At 42.6% G+C, this 25,133-nt stretch overlaps 1 protein-coding gene across 1 annotated transcript in view; it reads right to left on the bottom strand.

The window, feature by feature from the left end:
* The window catches only part of Maf (MAF bZIP transcription factor), a gene marked incomplete at its 5' end in the record, with an annotated part of 42,253 nt that extends 17,122 nt beyond the window's left edge, over positions 1–25,131 (bottom strand). The window contains one exon of the mRNA XM_048792411.1: positions 24,743–25,131. Within this exon, the coding sequence (XP_048648368.1) occupies positions 24,743–25,131 (389 nt within the window). The remainder of the gene's footprint in view (positions 1–24,742) is intronic.
* Between the last annotated feature and the right edge of the window lie 2 nt (positions 25,132–25,133).

The raw sequence follows: 25,133 nt of genomic DNA, 5'->3' as shown, positions 1-25,133 counted from the left end.
AAAAAATGCCCCTCCCTTTCTTCCCCCCAATACTGTGGGCTGTGACAATGCAGATGATATGGGAAAAGGAAAAAAGCCAGAGGAGCTGGCTCAGCTCAATGAGCCCCACTGGCCTTAATGAACCACCTCGGCCCCTTTTACCTGCTGGAGAGTGTGGAGCAGAGACAGGTGGAATGAGCAGAGGGGCTACCGGGATGGCTTCCCCCTTGGAAAATGAATTCTGGGCAGAAAGGGTTTAAGAAAGGGGCATCGTGCTCTATCCCAGGGCGCGGTCACAGTGGCTCACTCCTCTGTTCTGTCACAAAGGCTTCCCTTCCCTCCCCTCCTTGGTCTGGCCTTCCAATTTCTTCACCTGGCCACAGTTTCTCCATCTTGGTCCATGCTCAGGGTAATCCTTCCTCCTCGACACCTAAGTGACCCGTCGGTGTCATCTAAAGCCCCACTGCCAAGTTCATTTTGTGCTATAGGTGGTGCACAGTGTTGGTGGAATTGGATCTTAAAACCCTTAAATCCTCACAACTCAGAGGCAAACCCATCAGAGAAAAGGTGCATTTTCAAAAAATCCATTTTCAATAGACCTCCAAAAGAGGACGTTCAGAAAGAGCCCTGGTGCGGAGGGCGCTTAGCAAGCTGTCCAGGAAAGGAAACGTAGCCACAACAGTGACCAGAAAGTGACAGGAGAGGGGTCTTTTTGAAAAGTTGGGAGAAGATTAAGAGAATGATTTCTAATTTTGACAGATTGAAATGCCATTCTCTTTGGCATTTCGCAAATTTTGCGGGCTCTGATCATCGGCTGGTTTGCTGGTCTGTGTTCCTAATTGCTCATCCACGTGCACCCTGAGCTTTCTGGAAAGTTTTTGAGATAACTACTACATGCCACTCGCTGATATGGGGTTGATCTGGACACAAGAATATATGAGGTGTGAACTCTGTGCCCACGGTGCACAGTGTCCAAGAGGAGAGAAGAAACTCAGGGCACGGTTGTCTCACTAGGTAGGTCACGAGTGTCCTCAACAAAGGTCCATTATTTTTGTGGCTTAACACAGTGCTTTAGTGGAGAATCGATGTGTCTGAGAATCTATGTGTGATCCTACCTCTTGGTTAACGGGAGCCGGGGTCATTTTCCCTTGCTCCCGTTTCTGCTACAACCCGGCTGCATGCCACATAAGCACCTGAGGATAATGATGACAAATAAAACAAATATCTCTTTCGAGTCCACAGAAGACTGTACGCATAATTCAGGAATACATCTATCCTTGTAACTTGAAAGCTAAATACATTATTCTCCTTTGTATGCAGAAAATTTTTTGAAAAATTACACTGTTAAAATTAGCCGTTCTACCAGCTCAAATCCATTGTAGATCCCATGGCTCACACGCTGGGTCTGGGAAGGATGATGGGTGAGCTGACTGTGTAGACACAGCAAAGGTTTTTTGATTTTCAGTCACTTGACCCATTTTGCAAAAGAGAAGAAGGAGACCCAGCAAGGAAATCAGGGGACTGTGACCCACTCAGGTCCCAAGGGCTGCTTAGTGCCAAGACAGGCTTAAAGCTGAGGCTTCCGATTCCTGTTTCCTTTCTGGGGATACCTTATCCAACTGCTTATAAAGTATAGATTGATGTTAATAGAGCACTGGGAAGGCCAGAGAATGAGGGGAGAAACAAAGCAATTGTTCATCCCTCTCCATTTTAAACTGACCTGGGAAACGCTGAGTCGGCAGACATGGGATTAAAATGTGGGAATATCACCGGCAGCTCCTTTATTTACCATGTCCCTTGGACCCTTCTCCAGGAGTTCTCGGGCCTGGTTGTACATTTGAATTTCTGAGAATTGCTTAAAAATTAAAAATACTGATGCCTGAGCACCATCCACCCCCAAAGGTTCTGATTTACTTGTTCTGGGGCAGGATGTAAATGTTTTTCAACCCCCACCCCCATACACCAGAAGACCCCAGGCTGACCACCATGGTCTAGGATCAGAGACCTCCTTAGGATTGGACATGCCTCAAGCCCTCTCATTGCTGTCTCCAAAAGAAATGCAGATGAGTCTCAGGTACCCCTTTCCCTCCCCTGTGTTGGAAACTAACCAGAGTAGGAGTCTAGTTCAACCCCGTTCTCAGAATATCTGACTGGGCAGGCAGGCAGCTGGCCGTGAGGACCCACCCCAAGCCACCGCTGAATGGATGAGAGTGAGTGAACCTCTATCTCTGCAGACAACTAGAATTTAAAACCTCCAACCAACCTGTGCGTGGAACTTTGGAGGAAAGGCCATGTTTCCCGTGGGACCCAGGCAGGGGAGAAGGTGGGAATTGAGGGTATGCTGAGCTGGGTTTGTAGGGAGAACGGCAGATGTGCCAAACGAAAGACGGGAGGAAAGAGGTACGTAGAATGGACTCTATCCCTGTTTCTCCTCCATGCCAGGTTTTATTTCATATTCATAATAGACACCTTTATCCCTATAACAAAGGTACAGAAACCTCAAGGCAGTTTCTAAAGAATCCCTGGGCAAAGCCCTAGGAAATTAAAACACTCCTTACAGTAGCTCTGATGTCTTGGATGGCTCATCCAGGGTTTGTATCAGAGCAGAGGATCCCAAACAGGGCTCCTGAAATCCTATGGGGAGCCATGAGCCATTCCCATTGCTGTGACACACAGGATCACCCCATGACTGCTCTCTTCTCTGGAACACACGTCATGGGATCATGCTGATCCGATAAACAAAATGAATACTTAGAAAGACAGATGAATCATTCAGAACATAGGGTACAGGGGAAGACTAATGAAAGAGTTCTTCAGTGCTAAAGACAATAATAAGAACTTCAATACTTTAAGCAACTATTTTTTAAAAACCTATCCCCACACAAAGCTACTTTCCGCGAGATGGCTAACTAAAGAACAATTCCTACACTCATATAAATTTGGAAAATATCAGGCACCCTTTGTGTTGGTACAACACACACACACACACACACACACACACACACACACACGATATACACATTAGCATATAAAGGCTCTGAGGTGACGATACCAAAATTACATGTTTAACGTTAATCCATAATTTCTCCAAATCATTGGCCACAAAAGTCCTCAAAGCATAGCAATCCCCCCACCCGGCCTTTTCATTTTTTCAGGGATAAAAAGTAAAGCAGATAATAGCTCTATTACCTCTTTTTTTAAGAGTAACAATAGATATAAACTATTGTTCTCAATTTTTCAATTTTGAAAACATTTATTTTAAAGCAGAGGGGGGAAGTCCAATATCATAATAGCAAAGTTATTCTAATACAAACCACAGCTTGCAAGGTCAAGGTCAAATTTTCATCCTATATAACACTGTCCATGGTCAAGCATGGCAGGGTGTTTACCCTGTGCCAGGTGCTTTACATACATTATCATATTTAACTCAGGTGTTTTACATACATTATCATATTTAATCCTTTGCACAGGCCTTTGAGGGACTACCCCTATCTTACAGATGTGGAAACTCTGTGTTCTTTTCAGTGCTACTTCGGATTTTGCTGACAACTTTTTATTAGATGGGGCTTTCGCTGGAGTGATTTAATGTGGATTTATCTTCACTATCCAGCAATTTCCTGAGTGCCAATTGTGCACCTGACACTTTACACATTACAAAGTATTAAGGAAATGTACCATCTATTATTTTTTAAATGTGTTTGAAATGACAATCTTTATTTTTTGAGTAGAGAAAGTTGGCTCCATTACCTACCAAAATCCAACCACGGGATCATTTGCTTTTAGAGCTGGAAGAGCCCTTGGGATGGAGACTGTGAGCGGTCACGGCTCCTGTCCTCCAGACACGGCTCAGAGGATTCATGTTTTATTCTGGCTTCACTTGACCCCACACAGATGGAGATGACCAGGCAGGAAGGGGTCCCTGGGCTCCCACTGCACACATGGAGGTTACCAATGGGGTGTGCAATGGTGGAGTGAGGGACAGACTGGGCAGGACAGGGGCAGCTGGTGTCTATTTAGAAACACCTGCATAACTGTTGTGTAGGGTCCAGTGTCACCTTCATTGCTTTTGTGCCTGAGTTTCCTCAACTGAATAGAGGAGATTAAAATACCTGCCCATATGGTTGATTTAAGGATCAAAGATGGCACAGGTGTTGGCTCCTAAGAAAGACCCAATACCCAGAGTAGCTGGATCTCAAGACTACGCAGCTTTGGACGGCCTCTGAAGGGGCAAGACTGGGCAGAACACCCTTGTCCTCAACTCCAAGGAAGTTTTCTCTAACTCCTGACAAACTGGTGCTGTCCCCAAGAGACCAGAGAAAGCTAAATACCAACTCTCCTTTAAATACAAAAAAAAAAAATGTTCTTGATTCTCATAATAGTCTCTATACTTTCAAAGTTAGAGAAAAAATAAATCTGTAGTAAAAATTTTTGAATGAATATTAGAGTCCAAAACCCAAGAAATGTTCTAAATTGTGACTGGATCTCCATGACTCACTCAGGAAACCCCTTTTCTATGTTTTCCTCTTCATTTGGGTAATCTTTGCAAAAACCTGAGCTCCAGATAATCACTCACTCAGACTCTCCAATACCCGTGACGCCGGTTACACGTGCCTACACTCCAGTTGAAAATTTATGTCTCTGGTACCTTTGTAAAAAAATATATATATATATTTTCCAATTTCAGAACATAAAACCCTGCTAATAAACAAGTAACAGTTAGCAAATAACCAGTAGAACGTCTTCTCTAGAAATAAATTTCAATGAATGAGATAACCTGGCATTAACGTAAAATGATTTCGTTTTACTAACATTCATAAATTCCATCCTCCATTACACACGACACCGTGTGCCTCTAATGTGGTATGGCCATTGTGTTTGTAACTTATACACAACATTTTGTTGCACTGCAATGTTTTGGGGTGTGTGTGTCGAGGCTCAGGCCAGGGACCCATTTTTCCGGAGAGCCACACCAAGACCCTCTCACTGCTCGTCAATGCCGGGACTAAATACCCGGGACTCAGGTGGATGTCAATATTTTCACTGATACTTATGATCAATTTCCTCTCCAGTTTCACAGCATGTATCCTTTTCCACCCTTAAAGATTTTATTGTTCGGCGCCTTGTTTCTAGATAGAATTCTATAGCCCTGTTCATTTCTCATATTAACAGCTTAATATTTAAACGTGGGAAGACAGACAAGGAAAAATGGAATGAGAAAACTTTAGGTCGCCCAGTAAATCACACTTGCCTCTCACTTGACAGAAATCAGGCTGAGTTTGACAGGAAGCCCTCCCCTAAACTGCCCTTCCACATTTGAACCCGAAGGTCCAAGCAATAAGTAAATAATTTTGGTTGGATATTAATTACGAATTATGTTTTTTCCTTTAAAGAATTAATTAAAAACACTAGATGGAATAAATATTTCAGGAGACCAGCAGCAAAATGGGAAAATACCATGTGTTTGGAGTTTTAGTGCCCTCTGAGTACGGAAATTTATTTGCAGCAAGCAGAAAATAGACAGCCAGCATAAAAACACAGCAGAGTCCCTCTAGTAAAATTATTTATCAAGCTAACAAGGGAGGGACCCTTCTAGTAACAACAAGCCAGCCAGGAAAAGCCAAGGCTTTATATTTTACCTTTGGGTTAGCAAACCAGTAAAAATGCCAACTGACAAGCACTTCACATAAACATTTCTTTCTAAATGAGCTTCCTTGTTAGGGGGAAAAGGAAAGAAAAAAAGTCTTCCAAGCTAAGGAGTACTACAGCTTCCAGAGAATTCTAGCATGCATGTCCTGACCCTTCGGTACACACGTATACAACTGAAGACACAAGGTAATGTGCATTACAAATGGAGTCTAAGTAGCAGATTAGAAGTTCTCAGCAGTGTGTCCTCTTACTTGGATGTTTAGGAGTCGTGGGATCAGAAGATGCTTTTTCAGAATCAGCTTTAACAGACCCTGAAACAAACTCCTTCCATATATATCTACAAACACCAATGTGCACTGACATTGCCGCTAGTGTACAGGACTCATTGCTATATATTTTTTTAATATTTATTTTATGAGCAAAACCCCAAGGTGGGATTTTACAGTTTAGCTTAACTATACCAAACTTTGATTATAAATTACAAGTCTCTTTATTGCAGCTTGCAATAAAGCATAACAAAACAGCAAAAAATAACACAAGAAAGAAAGAAAAGGAAAAAGAAACCTTGGAGTCAGAAGCACCTAGTGGCCTGATCCCAATTAAATTTTAAAGAAATAGTAAAAAAAAAAAAAAAAAAAGGCATTCTCAGAATAACTGCATCCTCAATGGCTCTGAGAATAACTTCTGCCGAATTTACAATGAAATCACGTGCTAGGATCCCATCTTTGCTAAAGTGAAAATCCCCTGGGTTAATGGTGCAATGATAGGAAGGTGCCTTTTTATTGTGGAAGAAAAGGATGCTGGTGCACAGTTACATGAATGACACTGTAAAATGTTGAGTGGAGACAGCCAGAAACCCCTTGCAGGAACCAGACGCCCACCCTGCTCCCCACCCATGCCTTAGAAAAAGCTTCTCAGCAACGGGGATGGCGTTTCATTATTAACACCAGCTGACTCAAACAAAATAGGAGGAAAAAACGAAAAACAAATCCTTCCTTATTTTTTCCTTCTCCAGAACAGGGTGACATTTCATGACGCCTCTGTACAACTTCCCACTCTCAGGCAGGAGCCAAGTTGTGCCCTGTGCTTTTCTTCCAGGGTCAAGGCCTGCACTCTCCAACTCTAATCCTACGGCCCAGTTCGGGATCTGGGTGCATTATTTGCCCACAAATCTGTAGGGGTGATTTATAGCACAGACCTTGCAGTATATCATGACCACTTTCCTTCTTTGCCCTTGGATGAGGGGTTACCAAGCAAGTAGAGATCAGAGCAAACAGATCTAACACTCTAAATAACTAGGCTCCCCAACTGCCAGTGGAGCAAGTTGGAGGAATGTCTGAGCACTTCACATGCTTAGCCACCACTTTACCACCCTCACCTGAGCGGGTACTGGACTTTGAAAGCTGCAGAAATGGAAGTTCTGATGCAGTGGTTCTTTTGGATCAGAGAATATTGAGCAGGTGGGGAGGTGATGGATCTAGGGAAAGAATGAGATGTCAAAGGGCTCTGAACATAGGGTGTGTCTCCTTCTCAGAAGGAGTGAGAGAAATCCTGTTCCCATCCTGTACCCTCTCGCTCTAGGAGGGCAAAGCCAGACTCAACCCTATAAACGCCTTGATAAAGCTGGTGATAGCCCATGCACTTTAGTTTCTTATTGTTCTAGACCATGGCAAAAAAAAAAAAAAAAAAAACTGCTCAGAGCTTGAAAAGGAGAAAAAGAAAAAGAAGATACGAAAAGTCTGGGGGGAAAAATATAATAACAATTCAACAAACAGCCTTCAACTGTTGGCACAGAACTTCAAGTGCATGCGGGGCACAGACGCAAAGCCTCATAAAGCAAGTCTTAGGCTGGGTCACAAAGGTCCACTTCGGGGAAGGAGATTTCTAACCTCTGTTGGCTCCGTCGCTGCTGAGAGGCCAGCTGTGCCAAGCATCCCTGCCAGTGAACTTAAGCGCCTTCCCAGAGGCAGCTCATGGTCCAGCCTGCTCAAGGTACAATGAGCACCTTAAAATGATGTGAAAGAATCCCAATTGCTCCATGAAAAGAGAGAGAGAGAGAGAGAGAGAGAGAGAGAGAGAGAGAGTAAAGAAGAAAAAAAGTAGGGAAAATAGACAGAAAATTCTTTTCTATGCAAAACACTCAGCCCAGCAAGACCCCTAACATTAGGTTTCTCCCCCATTTCCTGCACATCAGGAACGAACCTCATTTGAAGCATAAGCAAGCCTGAGGCACACCACTGTGCAGTGTAGACTCCAGCCCTTGAATCAACCACCGTGGGTAACACAGGGACTCTGCGTTGATTAACTTTACAGAGGCCGAGTCAGCCCGGCGTTAGGATCCTTTTAAATAATCACAAACCTCAACTCGGCCCTGCTGCTGGACGCAGGTAGAAGAAGAACAGAAACTTCCAGCCCAGCGCCCAATTTGAAGGAAGACGACCTCAGGGTCAATTTCTCAGAGCATTTCGGATCAATTCACTTCTCACCTTCGCTGCCTACCTGGGAGCAAATGAACTTCCCCTGCTTTTCAATAGACTGAAATGACTCGAAATCGTCACTGGCTGCATGGGAATGACCGCATTAATAGAAGATGCTGGCAATTCCTACCAACAGCTCCCTCTGCCTCTGTTTTTGGACGTGTCTGCCTCACCTTACCAGTGACTGTGTCATAAGATGCGCCCTGGATTCCTAATCAGGTGAGAATGTCTTCCAGCAGCTTACACCTGAGGTGACTGCTCAGTGGCCATCTTGTCCCCATTGAGGAGAACTGTAAATCCCACAGCCGGTTTGATTTTTCCCATGGAGCACCTGAAACTGGGCCCTGCCCCCCCCCACCGGGGGCAGTCTAGTTCCCATCTGCGAGGATCTAAGTGCTAATAGCTTTATTACATTTCCTGTAGATGCTAGAGAGGCACACTGAATTTTCCCCCTGGGTTTCCCTCGTCCTGGCATTTTCCAAATATTACAAAATGGAAAGCAAAAACAAACAAACAAACAAACAAAACCCTCAACCCTGGTGCTTAGCTCATTTATTGCTGATAATTTCATGAGGTGCCAGGAAAAGCAAAAAAAAAAAAAAAATGCAGACACAAAACAACAACTTGACAGCAATTTTTTGGAGTGAGGAAGTGAGAGACTCAGCAAGCTGCAGGTGAAGGGAGTTTCAACACTGGCGTCTGCGAACAGCAGCAGTAAATCTGAGCTTTTGGCAGGTGACGGAGTGCACGGCGTGCTTTTAGAAGGAAAGCTTTTTACAGAAGCATCATTGTTTTAAGTAATGAGTCCTGCACTCATGTAGAAATTCCTTCTTCCTTTCTTCCCCCCAAATCCATCACATTTCTTTAAGTCCACCCCGCTAACAGTATACCAGAGTTGGCTGAAAATAATACACGTTCGTGTGGCATCATTAGACCAGTTCTTCTGCTATAATTAATTGATTGAATCAGCTCGGTCGTGGGCCAGTGTCTGGAGAATGGAAGACGTTAGCCAGACTATGTAAAGGGAGTGCGGTGGCTGATATAGAAAGGCACGAGAGAAATAAACTAACAACAACAACAAAAGCAGTCAGGGGAAGTCTGAACAATGAAATACCTTAAACAGAAGTGCTCCCCTTGATTTTGTTAGATAGACACCCTGATGCAACATGCTTGAGTTCTATCATGGAGTTTGTGATAGGTGGGTCCCATTGCAGATCTCTCAGCAAGATAGCATGCTCCTGCTCTGGTTGTGGGTGAGTGAGTTTAATTCTGAGAACTAAGTATGTAGAAGCCCTGAGAAGGCTTCAGTGAGGACAGGGCCAAGACCAGCCTTTCCCGCCAGGGACACCAGCTTAAGGTCTCTTTACTTTTACATTTGAACTAAATAGTCACACATGGTGTGTTGAGACACCCCGTCAACACTGGGCATCAGGATTTTGCATTTTATTTCTGAAAGATTATGGGCAACACGGAAAGAAGAGTAAGCAAAATAGAAACGAGGTTTCTGAGCACTTGGGCTGGTTTTGTTCTGTTGTGGTTTAGTTTATCCACACTCACAAGACAGCAATGCCTTCCTCACATTTGACAGCCTTTTGAATTCCTACCATTGACATAAGTACGGTCAGGGTAAAACATGTCCAAGCCATAAGACTAGAGAAACAATTGATGGGTACGTTGGAACCGAGGACATGCTGTTTCTACGGGTCCCATCAGTGTTCCCTATAAGTGAATGCAAAGCCACAGCGGGCCTCTCCCCTGTTTGTATCACGCCTGCCTTCCTCAAGGCAGCTCTGCAAGGCTCGGCTGCATCCAGAGGGGTCTGAGCCAAGGTCAGGAACATCTGAAATGGGCAGAACACAGACTTGAGCTGGCTAAGATCTGTCACCCCCTTCCCTACTGGGGTTTCAGCACCTAGCACACAAGAGCACATTTGGAAGACCTGCTTTCCAGCTCGGTGCAAGTCATGGGCTGTAGGGCATCTCCTTGTGAAGATTCAAACTTGCAGACAGAGTCCGAGGCTCATCCAAGAACCACCCTGAATGTGAGGGTCACACAGTGTCCTTACATGTTTCCATGGCAACAATCGCACCTCAGTTAGCAGCGATGCTACCTATAAACACTTTCCATCAAGTGGGCCATACTGGGTGAAAGGTGGACAAGAAGGGTGGAGTGTGCATCTCGGGTTAGAAGACCTCCTCCAGAAAGCGCAGTCTTGATACACCATGCATCATCGGGGTCGATTTGCATATGTTAGGCTGCACCAGGCGTTCATGGAAAAATGTTAGTCAGGATCAAGGGATGCTACCAAAAAGGAAAATTTCATCTTTTTTTGCGATACCACTTGGGATGAATATTTTGTAATATGTCCACGAACCATTATATAATCTGGACCGTGTTTCTGAGAATAAATGAAAAGTAATTAAACGGCTCCCCTAATGGCTTGTGATTTACTTTTCAGACCTTAGCCTAGAAAACTGCTGGAAATAAGTCACAAACCTGAACATGGTAGGAATTAGCCAAAGAGAAGAAAACCTCGTGGTTCACCATTTTTTGGTTTTCACTCCTGAAATCCCTTAACCAAAGTGACTTTCTGAAAATAAACTAAGTAACTCCCCCAAGAGGACCAAGTATTGAACTTTTCATATATCAGCTTATAATATCTAATATCACAGAGGAACTTCAAGGAATTGTCTTCCTCATCCCCAAATTCCCCATCTGACCAAATGCCTTTCTCTTCTTTTCTCTTCCCTGTCAATCATGTTCACAGCTGAAATTTGATTTCTCTCCCACCAGTAACCTTATATGAAATATTACCAGGAGGGTCAGGACCAGTGTGAACCTTGCTTTTAAAGTTCATTAACTCTTTGTTCAAAACGGATGGTTTCAACGTCACAAAGCCTGCACAGTGGCTTTGTGGTCCTAGATCATCATATTGAACCGGCCATTTTCAAATTGCAATTAGAAAGATGAGAACAAGAGAGGAATAAAGTATTGGAACTGCATGCGCTCACACAGACACATCAGTAAACCTCAAAGGTATACATGGAATTAAAATCCATGTATGGAAACTATTAAAGAAAATGTTAATTTCATATAAGGTTAGCAATGAAACAATATTTCACATTCACAATCCAGTTATTCAGCGAGACTCTCATCATAGCAGCATGTAGTAGTAAGTAATCAGATACTATTTTTGAATAGAGAGAAGAAATGAGTTCTGTTTTTCCAAAGCTCTCCATTTGCCAGATCTTTAAAGTGCCTCTTTTGCAAAGAGTAGCAATTTGACAGTGTGACTTTTGCCCCCCTCAGTTTCCACTAGGAACCAAAAAGAAAAAAAAATGTATTTCATGCAAATTTCTCAGCAAGCAAAAATTTCAATAATAAAAAAAAACTCTGTGCCATTAGCCAATGAGAGGTAACAAGAATACATAGAACTACGACACTAAATAATTATTGGTGTGACGGTGTTAGTCTACCTCTCCAAATGAAGAGGGTTTATAATTAAATTCATGCTGGGATACTTGTAATTGAAAACCCATTTAAATAGCTCAATTTCATTTTTTTTTTTTAGTAGATGAAAATCAGATTTCTGTTTCCCACTTGTCTCCTCCCCTCCCCTTCTGTCTCCAATTGAAGTGGGGAGTTGTTCCAGAGACACATTTGGATGCAGAAGGAAGGCCACACTGTGCTTTGAAATTATATTAAATTTTCCAAATGTGAGTCTGGACCAAATTATAAGCAACTCTAAATTTGGAATATTTGTTAGGCCCAGGTAGAACTACCCAAGGGCAATGAATGCCAGTTGCATGGATTCATCCAAATGACCTGACATTCACCTTTTGCAGTGTCAACACACTATGTGGGATCAAGCCAAAGATCTGAGATCTACTTAGACTGAATTACTCTGTAAGTGACATCGATGTAATGAAATAAATACAGACAATGAATGCATGCTGGTTCTCACACACATTGCTTCTATGACTCCTCTGCTGCATCTAGTATCACGTTGTAGGGTGCATGTGAAACCTAAATACTAAAACTATTCCAAACGGGAACTTTTCACACCCAAAGAATGAGCAGCATTCCCTGCTTGCTGGCTAATTTCTCCTCTCACGGCAAACTCACTAACACAAGCGCATGCAAATCAAAAATCAAGATGTACCTCTTTGACTTCAGGCAACTGGACTTTTCACATCACTGATGTAGAGGACTCCCTTGGGTACCTGATTTAGCAAATATATTAAAATAAACAAAGGGTAATTAATAACCATGAAGAATGTTTCAAGGACAGTACGTTAATGGCAGCGTAACTATGAAAAGGGCAGAGTTGGACCAAAAGAAGATTGATTTAGTTCCACTTGCTTCTGCCTGGTGGCCTCAGCCCAGTCAGATCAGAGGAGGGGTTGGCATGGAAGGGGGTGGCCTAGACTGCTGGTGGCTGCCTCTGGACTCTGGCTCCCCCACTGGGAGCCTGAACCCACCGGCCTTGCAGTCTGGGTCAGTCCTGAAGCTGTTTGCAGTTCAAAGGGACCCAAGAGATTCTGGGTTCCATGTGGGAAGGATTCAATCATTTCTGATGGGCTTCTCATTCACAGTCGATTGCTGATGGCCCATCCCTTAGAGGACCCCCGGTCCAGCTTTGGCAGGCAGTGAACTAGGCCACATTCTCTTCCATTTTCTACCCGCTCCTCTGTTGCTCTGCTCTGTCCTGCTAACACTGCCGACCTTAACTGCAAACGTTCTCTTAACAAATAGAACCATTTAGATACTACCCCTTTATTTATTAACCACTTCTCTGTTTAAATTCCTAGCGGGGAGTACTTAGAACAGTGATACCAAAATGAGGTTGCTTAAAAAAAAAAAAAAAAAAAAAAAAAGACGTTTTGCTTCACAATGAATAACAAAACACAGTAATTCAAAGTAGTTAGCTTTCTATGGTTCAAAAAACCCTTATTGCCATTAGCTGTACTAATGTAAGTGGCAAAATAATGATCATTTACTGTACAGAGCCCAATATTTTCCAGACAGCAGTTTAATAACAAAGCAGACCTGTCATTGCTTCCTATAGTTAGTCCCACTATACAAATTCAGACTGTCAAAATATATTTAAAATCTAATTTAAAAATTCAACACAGTTACAGCAAATCTGTGTATAATAGCTACAATAAACTAGTAAGTCAATCTAATTTTTTTCCAACAAGGATAGTCAGTTATTTTTCTTTAATCCCCTGTATTTTATTTGGAGTACCTTACAATTGGTGTGAACAGATAGACTATGTCCATCCACATGCTGTCTGCAGGCAGTTGTAACTGAACACATGGTCTTTCTTCACCAAAATTTGTCACTCACTGTAACTGTCTGATTCTTTCAAATGCTCTTTCCCTAAACAGTAAGACAATGCCCTAAAATGCTTGGGTAACAAAACTGACCCTAGATATCTGCCAGAACTGTCCCCAATACATTATGTGCCTGCATTCCTATTTCATGGTACAAATGCTTTTAGAGCCTTAAGGTACAAATTCTTTTTCATGTATTAATCTTTCGTCAAACATATTATTTCTTTGAAAAGGGGGGTCAAAAAGAAACAAGACATATACGGAAATTACAAAATTCAAAAGTGTATCGGTAAAGTAAATTGGTCTCCATTTGAAGTTCAAATACTTAACCTCTAAAACAATGACTATATAAACTTTCCAATTAAGATGCTTTCTTAAAGATCTCCAGAAACAACAGATTCTTTCAGAAATACAAGTGAATAGAGTTTAAAAGCTTAAGAAATTTTGGAGAGAACATTGCTGTCGTTCCTCTGGGGCATTGCAAACATCTGTTAAGCTCCGGCAAGGAATATTTACATGAGATCATATACTTGTGAGGCATTTTTCAATTTTAGAAAAATATTACAAAGCAATAATTGAACAGAGTCTTGCAAAAATGCCCCCTTCTCCTTCCTGACCATATCATTGATAGTCTCCGTTATTTTTGGAGAAAAAGAATCAGCCTCATTAAATGCAATATTTGGCTTCTTGCCTGAAATCTCATAAAGTAGATGTCCTTTTTAGATCATTGGTGTCACTTTCCTCAAGATGACCTCTACTCTCCTGCTACCTGGGGAACCCATCCAGTTATCAAGGCATTTACTTTCAAAAGCCAGAATGGGGGGGTGGAGGGGGGAGTTCTGTTTGCACACCTGAACAGAGTCCAAAAGCCATGTGGTTTCTCTGTTCTCAGTACCTTTGCCCAGATCGGTCACTGGGGAAGGGTGATGAGGGCAAGGGGGTCTCGCCTGGGAGTGAGAGGAGATTTTTCAAGCTGGACCACGATGGTGTAATCTAAGCCAGATGTCTGACAGCACTGAGCCTCCTACACTAACCACCGAAGAATATTTTTTAAATAGCTTAAGAGTGTGTACTGATAATGCAAGGGAGGTTTCAGAAGTGTAGTGAATTAACACAGACAGCGTACCCTGAAAAACGTCTCCTGGGTCTCCACACCCTCCAAGTTATGGAAAGTCTGGTGGAGGGAGCTGACCCACATGGGAAGGTTGTTCTGAGTAAGACAGAATTCAGACCAAGTTCTTATGTCTACCAAGGAACAGAGTAGACCCATTAACTCTGCCCTGTGATCACTTTAGTTAGCTTCAAAAGTAGAAACTGCAAGTTTGTCTGTTAATAGCTTTCCCCCACTGCAAAGGCACTTTAAAGGGGTTCATAGATTAAATAAATAAATAAATAAATAAATAAATGGCAGATGAAAGAAGACGTTTCCTTCATTGCCTGAAAATGGAAGGAAACAAATATCCCCTTTTAATAAATTCTATCTCAAAATGCTTACCCCAGATATTTTTTTTTCTCCTGTGCTATCACAAAGGATTTTTTTTAATCTGACCCTGTAAAAGTGTTTCAGATGCATACATCACTGTTTTAGTTTCAAAATATTTATCTGCTCATTAATAAATCCTTCTCTAAGAAAAAGGGAAAGAGAGAGGGAAAAGGAGATGTATGTATGAAGACGCCATGAGACTTTCTTAGTTCAACCCCTGACACAAGCTCCCTATGAGAAAGAGGGCCTATGTAAAAAAGATCCTTCTTGAAATTAGGAGTTTCAAAGTTTGTCCTCCGGACACAGCTTCTGCATGCCTGGGAAATGTCTGGAGCCTATTCCTGGCCCTGGTGGAAGAATCCTAATAAAGTTTGCGTGGCTGGCTTTGTATATACACCACGGGTAACCCAGACCATATCGCCATTTCCAGGAGGACTTTTAAACTTGCTCTCTAGATTTCCCTCTTTCTCTTTTCCCTCCTGCTTCTGTCTCTAACCAAAGGGGAGAAAAAGAGGGGGACAGATCTGGAAAATGGGCCAGAAAATTAATGAGTAAAAAATCAAATGATCTGGAACCAATGATCTTATTTACAGAAGGTTCCCGGGAGCTCGCGGGTGGGGCGGGGGTCTCCAGGTGAAGGGCAGAGCCTTCAGCGCAGACTCCAGCTCCCTCCTTGCATGCGCCCACCTAGGAGTGCGGAAAGGCGGGTAGATCTGCAAGCCCGGCTGCCCGGCAGAGGCCAGGGCAAGTCCTCCGGGAAACTGTAAGCCAAATTCCACTGGAGACCCGAACCCCCTGGGAGCGGCGCGGGCCCTGAGGGGGCTGGGTGGGGCCTCGTTCCTGCCTCCCCGCGCCTGGCTGCGCCTTGGGCGTCTTGGCGGGGGGCCCTAGCTGCCTGCAGCGACCAGGGCGCACCCGCAACCCTGGGCTCCGCCTTGGGCCTGGAGCTGGGGCCGGCCCTGAGGGACTTCCTGGTGACCTCAGGCAGTTGCCTGCCCTGGCCTGTCATCCTGGCTCCAGTCCGTGCGCACCTGCTGCGCACCCGTCAGAAGACTCCAGAGGGAGGCCAGGGCACAAGCCCCTGCTCAGCTCAGGCCATGGAGCTCCAGGCAGCAATGTTTAGGGCGACTGGGCCCTGTGAGGCAGGTGTACAAAGGACCTGGCGCGGGGAGGACGCTGTGGCGTGGGGGACGCTGTGGCGTGGGGGTGTGCACAGAAACTGGCAGGGCCCTTAATCTCAGCATCCTTGTGACTTCCCTTTCACCCCAGCCTTTAAGACCTGAGTTTCACATTCTGGAACCCAACCTCAGCCAGCCGTTCTCTCAGCAGCTCCCCAGACATCTCCCCACCCCTGCCTTTGTCTGCATTTAAATTGTGGCAGGAGGGACTTATGTGGTGCAAGGCCTCAACTTTGGTGACTGCTTCCTGGCCTGAGGTCAGTGCCCCTTAAGCCCTCTTATGGCCTTGCGTGACCAGGCATGGATGGTGTTGAAAATCATGAGGAGAATACCGGGATAGAACAGGGCCCAAACCCCAGAGCTAGGGACCTCACTGTTTTTATCAATCTGTGGGAAGCTCAGGGCCTGTCAGCAGCTTATCAGTCACCCTGTAAACAGATCCTTCCTGACCAGAGGAGGGGACCCTGAGAATGACCTGAGCTGAGCCCTGACTATTGGGGGTCATAAGCCAAGGTTGGCCTCTGTCAGCAATACTCTCCCGGACCCCTGCACACTGGGCCCCTTCCTCTCCTCCTCTCCCTGGGCCTAGTTTGAGGCAGCCTACGGTCCTGGAGGCCTCAGGCCTGTTTCTTTTCTGGTGAGTCCCCCAAAGGAGGTCAGAAACCCACTTCTACAGGCCTCCAAACGGGGATGTGGTCACACCCAACCAGGGCAAATATTGGTTGCAAGAGAAGAATCTGTACCCTTGTCACGTCTTTTCAGGCGCCAGGGCTTCCTTTACAACCATCGCTGTGGGGAGAATCTGAGGACAGAGGTTTTCCCTCTTCCCTGCCTAGTTCTGTGAGGTTTCCTGGCCTCTTCTGTTCCATCACTAAAAGAACCAATCACAAGGAAAAACTGGTTTTTGGAATCTTAACTTGGAAACAGGCAATATTGAGAATCAGAATATTTAGACTAGAGAAAGTCAGAAGTGAAATCCCGGGTGCGTGGGCTGGAGGTAGGGGCAGCCTGAGGAGTGGGGTGAACACTGAGAACCATTTCCTCTCCGCCCCCTCTTTTCCCCAAATCTCTGGCTGACACCACCTCTCCCTCTTCCTCCTTTCTTGAATTAACACCCTTTTCTAATCGTAGCTAAAGATCCAAGCTGAATCTACGCAGAAGGGAGGAATGCGATTTTGCAATCCAAAATCCTAATTATAGAGAAAAATTGTTATTTAACCAAAAAAAAAAAAAAAAAGAAAGAAAGAAGGCAAAGAAAATGACTTGTGCGGAATAAGTGAAGAGGTGCTCCGTAGATGATTTTGATTTGAGTAAGAAGCTGCATTCCGATCAGAGCCTCTGTGGAAATGTTTTGGGAGTTTCTTAAAACTGTCCAACTCTGATGCAAATTCATAGATCTGATTTCGGTGTGCTGTTGATGTGTGCTTTCTATCTCAGCCTTGGTCGCCAAGGCAGAATTATGCAAAACACCCAGAGGGCTTTCAAATTTAAACAATAAAAAAAAAAAAACTGTCATGATGTCATAAAACCCAGTGCAGGGACTATACAAATATTGGCATAGTACGTCTGACTAGGCCAACATAGTACCACCATCGAGTCACAGACTGGTGCATTTATAAATGCCCAGAAGTGAAGACAGTAGTGATTTCCTTCAAGCGCTCTATTTGGGTTTGGTTCCCAAAATTGTTTTCTACAAGGGAACATAGGTGTGTATATTTTTTTAAGAAATGGACAGTCAAGCCTTGCTTCTATCAGGCTTCCATGTATATTGGCTCTGACTTTGGCTCCTGAACGAGTGGAATTCACAGGGGCTCTCTTTTTCCAGGACTCCTGCCTTCAAAGGCCTGCTTTCTCCTGCTTCCCTCCTTTATCACTTTCTACAGATGGTGCAGGGAACAGGAACCAAGACTTGGCTATGCCTTGGTGAGGAGCCATTTGATTTGTTCACATTTGTTTGGTTGTTTTGTTTTGTTCCTCTCTAAAGGATAAAGATGCTCCCAATTTGTGGCAGGACCGTACTTCTTCATGCCCCAACAATCATGAGACAGCCTGGGAGACTGAAATTCTCTCCCCATGTCTCCTACCCCTGTTACTGAAAAACTGCCACACAGTGCTGGGTTTGTTCAGGAGCTGGGGTGGAGCAACGCCTGCAGAGAATTCCCCTTTTCTGGGGCTGTTTGATGTGTGGATTTTGAAGATTTATATCAAAAGTGAGAAAAAGCAATGTCATGGGGAAGGTGGGTTAAGGCTCTGTTTTTAAACAAATGCAAAAACAAACAAATCCTGATTGGGATGGCCAGACCCTGGGCCACCTCTCTTCTGGCCACTTATACCCCTGCCCTCACTTGAGAAATCTTCTGGATTGAGGAAGGGTGGAGAGTGAAAACAAACCTCAGGCTTTCTCTTATTTTCCTCACAACATGAAGGAATGCACAGACCACAGAATATTCCTTCAGCATCCTGAGGAATAATATGAATTGGTGGCAGTGACAGCCTAATCCTTCAAAAGAAAATTTTCCTTTAAAAAGTCCCCCAAACAAAAAGCAAAACAAAACTAAAAAAACTAACCTTTCTTCCAAGAAAAGGGCTAAATCATTTCTTTTTTTAAATCAAAGGAAAGCGAATCACAGTAGGGAGCCTTGCAAATCAACAATCCAAAGCTGGCCAGGTTGACTTCCTATCCCTCTTACTGAAGGTTTATTAGTAGAGCTCAGGCCCCAGAGCTGGAAAGTGTGTTCTTCAGCCGTCAAAAGGCTGAAGATTGTCTGTCACTCATGTGTATTTTTGTCTTCCATTCTATCTCAGTTAGTCTTTAACTACCAGTACCCACCCCCCGAAAAATATATCCGTGGACATATCAGACTTTTAAATATATTGATTGACCCAGGATACTTCAGGACTACATTATATCAGCCAAGACATTGTGAATATGGAAGACAGTTTGCCTTGACCAAAAGCTTCCCCTTATACTGTACTAAGAGCTTCTGAATACATCCTAAGCAACTTCAGTTATTTAGACGAGGAAATGCTGGGAATGTGGCTACTGAGACAGGTAGGCACCACGCTCATGAGGGTGGCCACCATTTACCCTTTTCCCCTCACTGTTTGCAGCAGTAAAGCTAGTGGTTTGGCGAGGGGAGGACCTATTTAAGAACAGAAGAATCTCGAATTGATGCTGCTAAGGTAAGGGTCCGAGGGAGAAAAGATTGGTGCGTTATCACCATGTGTTCAGTAATAAATAGAGATTTCCCATCCAGGGAGTATACATTGAAAGGAGGCCCAGGTGGTTATGGAGTTGAGACAGGGAGGAAATGAGGTCTACATAGCAGATTTATCTGCTGGGCAGAAGGAGGACTCTGCCTATTTGATGCCAATATATTAATGTGTCAGATACATTGTAAAAAATGATGAGATGATTTTTGAAAAAGGAAACATGCAAAAAAGCCGGGGAAATTAAAAGGTGGTGAATTTTGTGAGTATTGGGGAACAGAAAGGGAGGAACGAGAAAGCACACAGAGGGAGTCTGCTAAGTTTGTATTTGGCCACACATTGCTTTCATTTACAGCTCTGGTAAATGAATGCATTTGTCATCACAGTACATATGATGCGACCCAGGGCCCATGAGAGAACCAGGTGCCCTGCTCCTCCGATGCATCTGCCCGAGGTGGCATTGGTTTGGAGAGGGGAGTCAAATATGTGTATTTTTCTTCTTAGGAAACTTCTCTGCCAGGGAAACGATGTAGCATGAAAATTTGCTGTTTAGAATGTGCACGGTCTGCATGATTTTAAAATGTTAGCTGTTGCCCCCTTGGCAAACTTTTCTTCATCTACATGTACATATACACATTGGTAATTTCAGTGCATTTTAAAAACTAATATTCCAGGTTTTAAAACAATCACACCTGTTCAGTTGTGTGCATCATAAATCGAAAAGCATGCGTGCCCTTTCCAAGGGTCTGTGCCTGAGACCCTCAGACAAGAGGCATAGTTAATTCTTAATTAGTGAGAAGGTCATACTTTTAACAACCTTCTCCTCTAATATAATTTTTCTTTAAAAAGGAGATTTTCTTTTTTCCTATTTCAGATAAATGATAAAAGTCAGGAGTAAGGTGTTCTCCAAAACCACAAATTAACAATATGTGTGTGTGTGTGTGTGTGTATATATATATATATATGTATATATTTTAATGTACAGCTCTCACATAAATTTCATTTTGTGAACATAGTGGTAAATATATATTGCTGGGGCTTCCAAAATGTGGTGTATCCCACTGATGTCTCCAACTTGCAAGTGGACTCAGTTCTGTAATTGGAATGAAAGGAATTTTAACACTATTTAGACAAAAACTCAAATGTAGCGTAAAGGGAAAAGTTTGGATTTCCTTATATGATTTCTCTTTCTTTTCTTTTTTTAAATTTAGAAACTTATTTGTAATGACGGGCACCTAGGCAGGATTTAGGAGCTCTTTATTTAAAAAAAAAATTGTGTTTTCCTCTCACTATCTTTCAAAGTTTTTAGTAATCATTACCTCCCCAAATGCCTTTCACTCTGAGTTAACCTGCTCTTAAAGCCAGCACTCCTTTCATTTTCTAATGTCTGGGAGCCCAAACAGACTTATACTGAATCTGCTTTATAGATTTCTATCAAATTCCTTAAGTATTGCAGAACTATGTATATTTTTCTCCCAAACCAGGTCTCACTCTTCATGAAAGAACTGCACCAAGTGTGTCCTGAATGTCATTCTTGTCTTGAGAATGTGTTTGCCTAACATCTCCCATCGGATGCTGAGCTTTTTCATAAAAGTGACATGTCTATTTCTGCATCTTCAGAGGGAGCGTGAGGAACAAAAATCTCCCAAGTCGAGGAGAGCTAACTCCCAGCACACGAGGGTAGCTTTGCTATGAAGACTTTTGTGAGGCACAATTAAGTGTGGATTCAGGAACCGAATCCAAACTGGCACAGAAAGGAAGGTAAAAATGTGGAGAGTAAGCACTGTCTTCGTGTTCTATGAAAAAGAGGAAGCCCCATGGTGAGAGAGGCCAGCACTCACCAGCCAGCCAGCGCCAAGCACAACCTGTTTTCTTCAACATAAGGCCTTCATTCGGAGTTGCAATATTATCTTTTTCTTTTTTTTTTCTTTTTAAGAATTGAAAACTAAATAAAACAAAAGTCATCATGTTTGGCTATATTTTTTAAACAGTGCCCCTTTGTCTAACATTCTGTTAGTTTCTAGGGGAAGTTGACCAAGAGTGCAGGCCGCCTGAATTTGTAACATTAGTTGCATGGATTTGTGTCAATTTAAAATAGGTCAACGCTTAGGAGTTCTACTAGTGAGGGGTAGCCAAAATCTTCCCAAATGATCTTCAAGCTAGCCCCCATACACAGTCTGTTTGGGATAAATACCAATAAATTAAAGTAGAGCCTCCCTTCAACGAAGGCATTATTTTCTATTTATATTTCTGGAGCTAATGTGATATGAAATCATTACCAGCTTGTCTAAGTGGAGGCTCTCCACTGAAGAGTTACAGTGAAATACGATTTGATAACACAGTTTAAATCTGATATGAACCGGGAGTTATATAAGTAAGGGGTAGATTTTTTTTTTTCCTATTTCAGATAAATGATCTTTAAAAGTTAAAAAAAAAAAAAAAAAAAAAGNGGAATGCACAGACCACAGAATATTCCTTCAGCATCCTGAGGAATAATATGAATTGGTGGCAGTGACAGCCTAATCCTTCAAAAGAAAATTTTCCTTTAAAAAGTCCCCCAAACAAAAAGCAAAACAAAACAAACAACTTTGATTTGTCCCAAGTGTTGATGTCCAATCTCATCAGGCCTCGCTAACAAGAAAGTCATGGTGTATAAGGAAAGAAGGAAAAATAATCAATTTCAGCCAAAAGACAAGAATTATTTATCTTTACCATTAGATGCATCTGTGCCCAAGCCATCTCTGATAGGCCGACTTGCCAGATTCACTTTCTCTTAGAGGGCTTTGCTTCTGGATTCAGAAAGCCAAAGCCGACTCTACCTTTTTTTTCTTTTCTTTTCTTTTCTTTTCCTTCTTTCTTTAATTTTTTTTCCCCACCAAAGGACTATGATAGTTCAACTCATTTAAAAACTGAAAACTTGAGGTCAAAAACAAAATACAGGTCATAATTTACGTCTATATTAAATATGATTAATTATTCTATGGGGCCAGCTCCCTTGCCTCAAGCACAGCCTATAGCTTCACCCTGAATGACTGTCTCCCTGTTCTTCCTACTTATCCTTCCTCTGGAGAGAAAGATGCATTTTATATTTCTTATGAGATTGTTGGGCCCAGTTAAACTGTACACTAAGAAACTGAGTACAGAATCAAAAAAAAAAAAATGCAGTTTATTATTGTAGATTATTCTTTCTCTTGATATAACCAGAATTGAAAATGAAAGGAAAGCACATAGGAACATCACGCATGGTTAGTAACTCAAGATATAAAACAATTTTGCACAGCAAAATATGTAAAAGAAAAGTAACTGACAAGATTTTTTTATATTTATTGTGGTAAGATTTACTTTTCATTTTTTTTTTTTTAAAGACAGGATGTCAGTCCCTGAAAATAACATTTACTGATTATTGCCTTTAAAACTGTGGATTTTTTTCTTAAGTTACAGAAAATCCAGTTCTGCACCACAATACAACTGTAAAAAAATCTGCATCATCTTAAAACTGTGCAGTAATGCCATTTTTATAACTGCATAAATTTTATTAGCGTTCTAAACAGTTTTGCATTTTTTTTTTGTATTATATGCTTGCAGGTTATATCTTAGTGCAATTCAGTCCCAAATACTTTAATTTTGAAAAAAAAACAAAACATACATTTTGAATGTAAAATTCCCCTACAGATATAAACAGGGGCATTTCCCCTTTTAATACTTTGGTTTTCAATACAGTCAGTGGTATAGCAAAAACTACACATACCCAACTTATATTTAAGTTGCAAGCACATGCTGTATAAGCTACTTTTTTTAAACAGTCCCCTTGCAAACTCTACCCCCCTTAACATCACAACAGTAAACAATTTAGTGCATCAATCTTTTAAAAAATCTACAGCTACACAGACCTAACTCTTTCAAATTTATCTATAACATTCCTTTATCTGTAGCATACATTTTAACTGGGCTAACAGATTATAAAAACTAGAATTAAATTATATACTAGAAACCCATAGCATTCCACATTTGACAATGACCAAAAGCCAAAAATAAAGAAATAATAATAATAATAAAAATAAAACAAACCAAAAATAATGGGGCAGATTTCTTTTTTTAAAAAATAAATTTTAGACTGCTTTCGGCAACAGCACAATTTAAGTCCCCAAAGGGGGGAGGCATAATTCTTATGAAAAAGAAAACATTAATAAGTGTTTCTTAATGTTTGCCATGATCAATTGGGAACCCATTCTGGTATCTTGACAAGGAATGCCTTCAGTGCATTACAATGGGAGGCTGAAGTTCTGAGTAACTCAAAGCTGGAGCAGATGCAAACTTTCATGGGAAGAAGGCTCTAGGGTTGCACTTTTTTGTTCTGAACTCAAAAAAGTCATGAGGCAATAAAACAAAAGTATGAATGCCATGCTCTAAGTCTTCGAATGTCCATTTCCAAGCCAAAGGAAAAAAAAAAAAAGAAAAAAATAATTATACCATACATGTCCAGCATGCAGGTTTTTTTTTTTATTAATATATTGTCTCTTTTTCCATAAAGTCTTTGAAACAGTTATAGTTCATTGTTGCTAAGACAAAGTAGCAAGCATAATAATGCATGAGATGAGAATGAGTTTTTTGTTTGTTTGTTTGTTTTGTTTTTTTAATGGCAGACTAAACACTCAGGTTTGGCATCATAAGGCCAAAACTCACAAGTCACACCCAGGTTGATGCAGGCTTGATTGTGGCAGGTTCATGAGGTTATTTTTCCTCTATTTTAGCATAACAATGCTAAAAACCCCCGATGGAACTCAGCACGCTGCAAGTCTATAACATTTCACATTTTTTTTTTTCTTTGCAAGCTCAATCTCACATGAAGAACTCAGGAGGAGGAAAAAAAAACTTTGCTCTTTTTTTTTTTTCTTTTATCTCAGAGGAGAAGATGGGTGGAGAGGGGTGAGGGTGGAGGTTGGGCAACACAGCAAGCTCCAAAAATTAAAATTAAGAAAAAAAATCCAAACAAAATTAAACACACACACACACACACACAGAAAATGAACACCAGTTCATGAACTGAAGAAAAAAAAATACTATGCGAATGATGCGGGCTTCAAAGGTGAGCAATGTTTCACATGGAGAACTCTGCTGGGATCTTTGAACATTGTGCAAGTCTGGGGGGGGGGGGTTAAAAAAAAAAGCTAGCAAGTTACGGGGGAATTTCAGATTGGCAATCCAAGAGCCAAACACCTATTCCCTCCCCAATTTAAAACAGTCGCCACCACCACAAACTCTGAGCAGTGTTGTGTGTGTGTGTGTGTGCAGGGATCAAGGGGGGCGATCTCGGTAGGGGAGGGGGCGAGGTGGTGGCAAGCGTGGCTCTGCAACTAGCAAGCCCACACCCGAGCCGGACCCCCACGGAGCACTTATCAAGGTGGCTAGCTGGGATCGCGTGTCAGACTCACATGAAAAACTCGGGAGAGGACGGGTTGTCGCTGCTGGAGCCGTTTTCTCGGAAGCCGCTGCTCACCAACTTCTCGTATTTCTCCTTGTACGCGTCCCTCTCGCGCACCAGCCTGGAGATCTCCTGCTTGAGGTGGTCGACTTGCTGCAGCAGCTGGTTCTTCTCGGACTCCAGGACGTGTCTCTGCTGCACCCTCTTGAAGCGGCAGGACTGGGCATAGCCGCGGTTTTTCAGGGTCCGCCTCTTCTGCTTCAGCCGGATCACCTCCTCCTTGCTGACCCCGCGCAGCTGCCGGTTCAGCTCGCGCACGGACATGGTCACCAGCTGCTCGTCTGAGAAGCGGTCGTCGAAGTGCAGGCCGCCGGCAGCGTGGTGCGGGTGCAGGGCGCCCC

The sequence above is a fragment of the Marmota marmota genome, unplaced genomic scaffold (genome assembly GCF_001458135.2).
Source record: "Marmota marmota marmota unplaced genomic scaffold, marMar, whole genome shotgun sequence".
NCBI lineage: Eukaryota > Metazoa > Chordata > Mammalia > Rodentia > Sciuridae > Marmota > Marmota marmota.
Note: the sequence above shows the minus strand (reverse complement) of the source record. Positions and strands in the feature narration are given on the sequence as shown.